At 48.4% G+C, this 9970-nt stretch overlaps 1 protein-coding gene across 1 annotated transcript in view; it reads right to left on the reverse strand.

Annotated features, from left to right (window-relative positions):
- Positions 1 to 612: 612 nt before the first annotated feature.
- Positions 613 to 9970, reverse strand: part of LOC128705288 (calcium-activated chloride channel regulator 1-like) — a 49238-nt gene continuing 39880 nt past the window's right edge. The window contains exons 6-7 of the mRNA XM_070080409.1: positions 2772 to 3882; positions 613 to 2584 (exon numbers count right to left, since the gene is read on the reverse strand). Coding sequence (XP_069936510.1) covers positions 1173 to 2584; positions 2772 to 3882 — 2523 coding nt within the window. The 3' untranslated portion in view covers positions 613 to 1172. The remainder of the gene's footprint in view (positions 2585 to 2771; positions 3883 to 9970) is intronic.

Consider the following 9970-nt stretch of genomic DNA (forward strand, 5'->3'; position numbering starts at 1 on the left):
GATCGCGGGTTCTATCCCCGTCCATGGTATGGTTTGTTTGCAATCATGGCATTACGATTTCGTGAGTCTACTAAACCACTTGCAGACACCAGTTATCCCATGAAATAATACTGTTTAAGACCTGAACGACCAGGGTGGAATATATAATAGTTTAATCTGTGTTGAGGAGTAGGTTGTGGGATTCTAGATATGGCCGCTTCTGTTGTTCTATGGTCAGTCAAGAAAGAACAAAAAGTCACAATACTGTGACTGGAACAATACACAAATAACTCGCACACAAGAGATGTTTATGATGACATTTTGGTCCGACTTGGGCCATTTACAAAGTCATAGCGTGACTTTGTAAATGGTCCAAGTCAGACTGAAACATTGTTGTAAGCTTCTCTTTCTCCTATGTACTAGTTTTATGTGTATTTTCAGTCTCCCCCAACCGTCTGCAATCTCAGAATTTGGCACTTCTTTGCCCCCCCTCCCCATGTGTTGTGTCACCCAATATTGCAATGCTTGCATTAACATTCTCACTATCTTGTGCACCACCTTGCCAGCATAATTTCATCTGTCACCACAAAACATCTTTACAACAGAAACAGGTACATATTTTTCACTAGCACAGGTGACTCAATGTCTACAAGCAATACTTTTACCATAATACTTGTTTCCTCTGTAACAGCACCTAGTGACGTTTAAACTTTTTTACGGTCTTGCATCATCTTAAAGTGCAACATCATTTATACTGCAAGTGCAAGTAATTCTGACTGATGCTGCAGTCACTGTGGCAGTAATTTAGAACTTCATCACACACTGCTAACCTATTATAAAATAAGAGTCAGGTATTAAACCTCTGTCAGATTGTTCTAGGTTGATGCTGACATAAATAGTACCAGTGCATTTAATAACTAAATGTGGGGAATAACTAACTTGTACATGAATTGTATGCAATACTGACAAGATGAAGAATTAGACACATGTGCAATGTCTACAAATACAGATACACAGATGTTGCATGTGTGTCTAATTCTCCAGCTATTAACTTGCCTGGCAGTGTCAGCATATTTCCAGCACACTGGTTAAATTGTCTGTTATGCACAATGCATTGTTTCTGCTATTAAATGTAAAACTATCACTAATAATGCCAAAGCTCTCATCATGGTTGATGTAAGTGGTAATATCCATTATACCATGGTTACATTCCGCACGCGCTTCTCTGAGGCAACAGAAGGAGTCGAGGAATGAGGGTCCAGGGAGTTGGTGTCATATACATAAGGTTCAGGAGTGTACAGCACCTTTGGCTTTGGTGGGATGGGTGGTGGCACCTTAGTCGACCTCAGGGAGGAGTCGTAAGAAGGATAAGCAGCATAAGCTGGAGGTCCATTGGAAGATGGCAGCAGGTCACATGACACAGACAGGAAGGAGTCTGATGGCTGGGAGCTGATGTAGGAGCGCGTCTCAAGTGGTACAGGATATGCCTCACTTGGATACCCTTCAGCAGAAACTGGGTAACCCTCAGTAGGAGTGGGGTAGCCATCAGTAGGGGGTGGGTAGTGATCTGGAAAGCCAGCATGGCGGTACTGATACTGGTTTGCATCACCATAGTAGTCCATAGCCCCAGAAGATCCTCCATAACTCTTCTTGGTAGAGGCACTGTGGTCAGAGGTGTTGTCTGAGCGTGCTGACACACTTCCTCTCTTAGTGTCATGGTGGCTGCTCAGCAGCTGAGATGCAGACCATGACTCCACAGGACTAATGTATTCCTTCTTCATGCCATCCTTCAAAGCATCCTTTCCCTCAGGGAAGTCAGTACCTTTAGAGGCAACAGTGACTGTGACACTGTAGGCATCTGGAGCTTCATGGACCTTCTTGGTGGCAGCAGATTTATTATTGCGTCGGTGAGCAGCTGTACAATAACACACAATGATTGTCACCACCACAATGAAACCACCAACACACCCAAACACCACAGCCAGTTGTCGAGTGTCAAGAGTAGTCAAAACTGGGGCAGCACCCTCTTTGACTGCTGAGACGTTGGCAGGAACAACAGGTGGTGCTAAAGATGGTGGAGCTGGAGTGGTAGTGGGTGGGGCTCGCACGAATACTGTCACAATATTACTCAAAGTTGCTGTGTTCCCTTCTTCATCTACAGCATACAGTGTGAGATAGCTGACAGTGTCATACTCACGCCATGTTACAGTGTGCTGTTGCACTCCTGGAGAGGCTATTGGTGCTGCCCATCCCTCCAAGAGATTGCCTCCACCCTCACTCAGATCATGCTGCTTTTGTGAAGCCATCACGACATAGCGATCAGCTGTTCCATAGTCAAGGTCACCTCCGGGTGCTGTCCAGGTAAAGCCCACCTGATTGACAGTGTTTGGAAGTAGAGCAGCACGGAGATCAACAACCCTGGCAGGCGGGAGTGCATCACGAACTGGTGGAGTACCCACAACATCTACCATACCCAGTCTTACATGACGCACAAACTTGTTACCTTCCACCTCACCCTGCACATGCACTGTCACACTGTACTTGCCAGCCACCAGCCATGGCACGTACCGAGAGTACACCCCATCACCACGCATCATGTCTGGACCTGCAATACAAAATGAATTTAGACATGAAAATAAGTAATGAACAGCATGATAGATCTGAAAAGTGTTACCACATCCATGACTGGTCTTGTCTAGAGATCAGTCACATATTTCACAGGTAATATATATTTTATATTCAACTGTCTTTAATGTATTAAATATGGTACATGATATAGCACAAATACTGACCTGTTAGCCCATTATCAAACAAGTTGACCTTGAGAGGAGGATGATGAGTGCCATTGTTGGTGTAACCAAGTCTGGTGATGGTGGCAGTGACTGTGGCTGACTCCACACCAGCCACACCTGCAACCACTTCTGTGTACAGAGCAAGAGGTCTGGATATATCGCTGGCATTGACAATTCCCATAGAATGACTTGTCCATGCCCTGGCATTGACACGGGGTGCACCAGGTCGCAGGCGTGGGCGGGAGGTAACCTGTACATAGAGGGCCTGATGAGAATCTGCTCTATTTCCCACCTTGTACTGCCATAGTCCAGGAGTGACCTGCGCCTCGGCCAGCCGTACAGTGATCATATTGATGTTGGCGTCTTCTTTTTGCATATTAGCTGTGTCGATGACTTGACCCTGAGGACTCACTAGGTGAATTAGGTTACCAACATGGGCAACATCATAGTAGAAGATAGCAAAGACTGTGTCAGCCCCTAAAGCTGGATCCACAAGGAAGCTGCCCTCTGACACTGGTACTTTACCTCCAGGATGCTCTGCTGAGTGAACTTTAACTGGCAGAACAGAGCGACCAGCCACAGCACTCAGGGTATGGTATAATGAATCCAGCAAGTTGTAGTACATTCCTAGCTTAGAATCGGCACCAATACCTTCATCAGGAACAATGAAGTTGTGGCCTCCAGATCGTGTTGCCAATGTCTCTAACCCTGCATTAGGTCTAGGGTATTTCTCAGTGAGTGGGTATATGATGGCATGGAGTGACACACTAGAATCTGATAGCATGTGCATAGCCTCTGTAGCTTCAGATTCAGCAAGACTACCACTCCCACCTGTCACCATGACAATGTGTCCACCAGGGCCATCTTGACGAAGCAAGCGGAGGGCCTCACGCAGGCCACACACAATGCACCTCTTGTGTTCGCCTTCCTGCGAAGGATTGCGGGGCAGCGAAGAGCCCACCTTCTCCCTAGTGGCACCATCAGTGAGTGTAGTCAAGGGGTATTTGGTGGCTGCAATGGAGTCAAACACAACCAGCCCAACACTGTAGCCATCAGGAACATCATATGTTACTAACTTCCTCACAGCCTTGCGCATGAAATCCCACCGCTTCTGCAAGAAAAAACAAAAATAACATATGAATAGTGTTAAGTGAAGTTACCTTTCAAAAATTATTAAGTACAGTATTTTCAAATGAACACATGCTTACATTATACTGCACAATAAAGCATCATAGCTCATCCACTAATTTTGTTTTTTCAATTTTTTTTTTTATTAATACACTGCCGATTCCCACCAAGGCAGGGTGGCCCACCAAGGCAGGGTGGTCCACCCAGGCAGAGTGGTGCACCAAGGCAGGGTCGCCCACCAAGGCAGGGTGGTCCACCCAGGCAGAGTGGTGCACCCAGGCAGGGTGGCCCACCAAGGCAGGGTGGTCCACCAAGACAGGGTGGTCCACCAAGGCAGGGTGGCCCACCAAGGCAGGGTGGTCCACCAAGGCAGGGTGGCCCACCAAGGCAGGGTGGTCCACCAAGGCAGGGTGGTCCACCAAGGCAGGGTGGTCCACCAAGGCAGGGTGGCCCACCAAGGCAGGGTGGTCCACCAAGGCAGGGTGGCCCACCAAGGCAGGGTGGCCCACCAAGGCAGGGTGGTCCACCAAGGCAGGGTGGCCCACCAAGGCAGGGTGACCCGAAAAAGAAAAACTTTCACCATCATTCACTCCATCACTGTCTTGCCAGAAGGGTGCTTTACACTACAGTTTTTAAACTGCAACATTAACACCCCTCCTTCAGAGTGCAGGCACTGTACTTCCCATCTCCAGGACTCAAGTCCGGCCTGCCGGTTTCCCTGAATCCCTTCATAAATGTTACTTTGCTCACACTCCAACAGCACGTCAGGAATTAAAAACCATTTGTCTCCATTCACTCCTATCAAACACACTCAGGCATGCCTGCTGGAAGTCCAAGCCCCTCGCACACAAAACCTCCTTTACCCCCTCCCTCCAACCTTTCCTAGGCCGACCCCTACCCCGCCTTCCTTCCACTACAGACTGATACACTCTTGAAGTTATTCTGTTTCGCTCCATTCTCTCCACATGTCCGAACCACCTCAACAACCCTTCCTCAGCCCTCTGGACAACAGTTTTGGTAATCCCGCACCTCCTCCTAACTTCCAAACTACGAATTCTCTGCATTATATTCACACCACACATTGCTCTCAGACATGACATCTCCACTGCCTCCAGCCTTCTCCTCGCTGCAACATTCATCACCCACGCTTCACACCCATATAAGAGCGTTGGTAAAACTATACTCTCATACATTCCGCTCTTTGCCTCCAAGGACAAAGTTCTTTGTCTCCACAGACTCCTAAGTGCACCACTCACCCTTTTCCCCTCATCAATTCTATGTACAGCAATGCATGCAACCATATGACCTGTCTTTGTAATACTCATTTGTGCTTTATTGTTATCTGTTTACAATAATGTTTTATCACTGATTACATCATTGCTTAGTTAATCTTAAGTTAATTTTAAGCCAGCCCGAAATGCTATGCATACAAGTGGCTTTGGCATGCTGCTCTTACCTGTATTTTTTGTACCTCTGTTTGTATGCTTAAATTACTAAATAAATAAATAAATAAATTCACCTCATCCTTCATAGACCCATCCGCTGACACGTCCACTCCCAAATAACTGAATACATTCACCTCCTCCATACTCTCTCCCTCCAATCTGATATCCAATCTTTCATCACCTAATCTTTTTGTTATCCTCATTACCTTACTCTTTCCTGTATTCACTTTTAATGTTCTTCTTTTGCACACCCTACCAAATTTATCCACCAATCTCTGCAACTTCTCTTCAGAATCTCCTTTTTCAAAGGTGTTCCCTATAAAAAAAAAGGCCTATTTTATTGTGAGAATGTTAGCAACTTTGTGAGCACTCAACATTCCACCACACCCTGTGACCTGCGTCAATGTTCAAGTGAACTTTCTCGTATATTTCTTCAACCACTGGGTCGTCAGGAACATTACCCTTACAAAAATGGAGGATTTTCTGTATCAATAAAGTATAGATCACCATAAGGAACAACACATCTGGCAATAGACGGCAAATATGTCCTTAGGTAAAGCAACTCACATGATAAGGGTATATAACCTTTAAAAAATTCACCTGACAACCTCAACACTAAATTTTTCTCTATTTTCTTAGGTTGTGTGCTGTATGACCCATATGGGTTTAAGAACATAAGAATGGAGGAACACTGCAGAAGGCCTACTGACCCATACAAGGCAGGTCCTTATCAATACCACCCCTTCCCAAAGGTACCCAAGAGCTTACTCCTGTACCTACAACACCAATTAAACCCAACCCCTCCCACTTAGTGCTTAGTTCTTTCTTTCTTTCAATACACCGGCCGTATCCCACCGAGGCAGGGTGGCCCAAAAGGAAAAACTAAAGTTTCTCCTTTTACATTTAGTAATATATACAGGAGAAGAGGTTACTAGCCCCTTGCTCCCGGCATTTTAGTCGCCTCTTACAACATGCTTGGCTTACGGAGGGAGAATTCTGTTCCACTTCCCCATGGAGATAACAGGAAATAAACAAGAACAAGAACTAGTAAGAAAATAGAAGAAAACCCAGAGGGGTGTGTATATATATGCTTGTACATGTATGTGTAGTGTGACCTAAGTGTAAGTAGAAGTAGCAAGACATATCTGAAATCTTGCATATTCATGAGACAGAAAAAAGGACACCAGCAATCCTACCATCATGTAAAACAATTACAGGTTTTCGTTTTACACTCACTTGGCAGGATGGTAGTACCTCCCTAGGTGGTTGCTGTCTACCAACCTACTACAAAGGATGGTAGTACCTCCCTGGGTGGTTGTTGTCTACCAACCTACTACCACAGGACGGTAGTACCTCCCTGGGTGGTTGCTGTCTACCAACCTACTACCACAGGATGGTAGTACCTCCCTGGGTGGTTGTTGTCTACCAACCTACTACCACAGGATGGTAGTACCTCCCTAGGTGGTTGCTGTCTACCAACCTACTACCACAGGATGGTAGTACCTCCCTGGGTGGTTGCTGTCTACCAACCTACTACCACAGGATGGTAGTACCTCCCTGGGTGGTTGCTGTCTACCAACCTACTACCACAGGATGGTAGTACCTCCCTGGGTGGTTGCTGTCTACCAACCTACTACCTACTTAGTGCTTAGTTATGTTCATTTTAATAAATAATCTTTGGTTGTGTGGAAGGACTAACTTAGTGTACTTGACTGTGATTGGTCAGACCAGTATCCAGGAGGCCTGGTATGGGACTGGCCACAAGGGCAGTGATTCCCAGAATTAAGGTAAGAAATATCCTAAAGTGGTATAGAGGGTCTCAAGTGTAATCACTGCCATAGCTTGGTTAACCTTAACGTTGTATAGATGAACATTCTGTACAGAAATACATGGATTAAATCCTATTATAACTGAGTTATATCCCATACATCCACATCCATGGATTCCATACGGTGTCCCGTGGCCTGCTAGGCAACGCTCACGTCTCACACACTGAGTGTCTGTGGGTTGATCCCTGGTAAGGGTGGTAACACTCGGTATGTTTTCTTACACCTGTTGTCTCTGTTCACCTAGCAGTAAGCAGGTACCTAGGTGTTGGTCAACTGGTGTGGGTGGCATCCTGGGGGAGAAGATTAAAGGACCACAATGGAAATAAGATAGAGTCCCTTAATGATGTACCGACTTTTCAGGGTTACCCTGGGTAACTAACCCTCCAGGGTTAAAATGATGAGCAAAATCTTATATTATAGACAGCTTTAAGAGGTGAACCATGAGGTTACAGAGGGACTGTGAATACATGATTAGGGGGAAGTGAGGCAAGAAATGGGGATCTGATCCCATCAACCACAACTAATAATTATTTAATTATCATCATCCATGTAATATACCTGTTATACCCTATTCAATATTTTGTATGTAAACATATCCAGAATGACTCAATAGGGAAATGGAAAAGAATCCTTCCTCCGTAAGCCATGCATGTTGTAAGAGGCGACTAAAATGCCGGGAGCAAGGGGTTAGTAACCCCTTCTCCTGCATAAATTACTAAATGTAAAAAGCAAATCTTTTCTTTTTAGGTTACTCTGCCTCAGTGGGAGACAACTGGTGAGTAGAAATATATACATCCAGAGTAACGGGACCAAATTTAAGGAGGAAGCAGGTGTAGTCTTCCCTCAGAGACAGCCAGAGCGTCACGGGCAGGCGGGTGTGGGCTAAACACTTGATCAAGAGTTTTAACGCTCACGTGAGCGACTCATTGTAAGTGAAGTGAGACTAATTGTGGCCTGGACACACACACCTGCCACCACACTGACACCTCACTCCTCTCAGCCCAGGGACACACACACCTGCCACCACACTGACACCTCACTCCCCTCAACCCAGGGACACACACACCTGCCACCACACTGACACCTCACTCCTCTCAGCCCAGGGACACACACACCTGCCACCACACTGACACCTCACTCCCCTCAACCCAGGGACACACACACCTGCCACCACACTGACACCTCACTCCTCTCAGCCCAGGGACACACACACCTGCCACCACACTGACACCTTGCTCCTCTCAGCCCAGGGACACACACACCTGCCACCACACTGACACCTCGCTCCTCTCAGCCCAGGGACACACACACCTGCCACCACACTGACACCTCACTCCCCTCAACCCAAGGACACACACACCTGCCACCACACTGACACCTCACTCCCCTCAACCCAGGGACACACACACCTGCCACCACACTGACACCTCACTCCTCTCAGCCCAGGGACACACACACCTGCCACCACACTGACACCTCACTCCTCTCAGCCCAGGGACACACACACCTGCCACCACACTGACACCTCACTCCTCTCAGCCCAGGGACACACACACCTGCCACCACACTGACACCTCACTCCTCTCAGCCCAGGGACACACACACCTGCCACCACACTGACACCTCGCTCCCCTCAACCCAGGGACACACACAGCTGCCACCACACTGACAACTCATTCCCCTCAACCCAGGGACACACTTGCCTGCCACCACACTGACACCTCGCTCCCCTCAACCCAGGGACACACACACCTGCCACCACACTGACACCTCGCTCCTCTCAACCCAGGGACAGACACACCTGCCACCACACTGACAACTCATTCCCCTCAACCCAGGGACACACTTGCCTGCCACCACACTGAAACCTCACTCCCCTCAACCCAGGGACACACACACCTGCCACCACACTGACATATCACTCCCCTCAACCCAGGGACACACACACCTGCCACCACACTGACACCTCACTCCCCTCAACCCAGGGACACACTCGCCTGCCACCACACTGACACCTCGCTCCCCTCAACCCAGGGACACACATGCCTGCCACCACACTGACACCTCACTCCCCTCAACCCAGGGACACACTCGCCTACCACCACACTGACACCTCACTCCCCTCAACCCAGGGACACACACACCTGCCACCACACTGACACCTCGCTCCCTTCAACCCAGGGACACACACCTGCCACCACACTGACACCTCGCTCCCTTCAACCCAGGGACACACACCTGCCACCACACTGACACCTCGCTCCCTTCAACCCAGGGACACACACCTGCCACCACACTGACACCTCGCTCCCTTCAACCCAGGGACACACACACCTGCCACCACACTGACACCTCACTCCCTTCAACTCAGGGACACACTCGCCTACCACCACACTGACACCTCGCTCCCTTCAACCCAGGGACACACACACCTGCCACCACACTGACACCTCGCTCCCTTCAACCCAGGGACACACACACCTGCCACCACACTGACACCTCGTTCCCCTCAACCCAGGGACACACACACCTGCCACCACACTGACACCTCGTTCCCCTCAACCCAGGGACACACACACCTGCCACCACACTGACACCTCACTCCCCTCAACCCAGGGACACACACACCTGCCACCACACTGACACCTCGCTCCCCTCAACCCAGGGACACACACACCTGCCACCACACTGACACCTCGCTCCCCTCAACCCAGGGACACACACACCTGCCACCACACTGACACCTCGCTCCCTTCAACCCAGGGACACACACACCTGCCACCACACTGACACCTCG

Source organism: Cherax quadricarinatus, unplaced genomic scaffold, assembly GCF_038502225.1.
Source record: "Cherax quadricarinatus isolate ZL_2023a unplaced genomic scaffold, ASM3850222v1 Contig413, whole genome shotgun sequence".
Lineage (NCBI taxonomy): Eukaryota > Metazoa > Arthropoda > Malacostraca > Decapoda > Parastacidae > Cherax > Cherax quadricarinatus.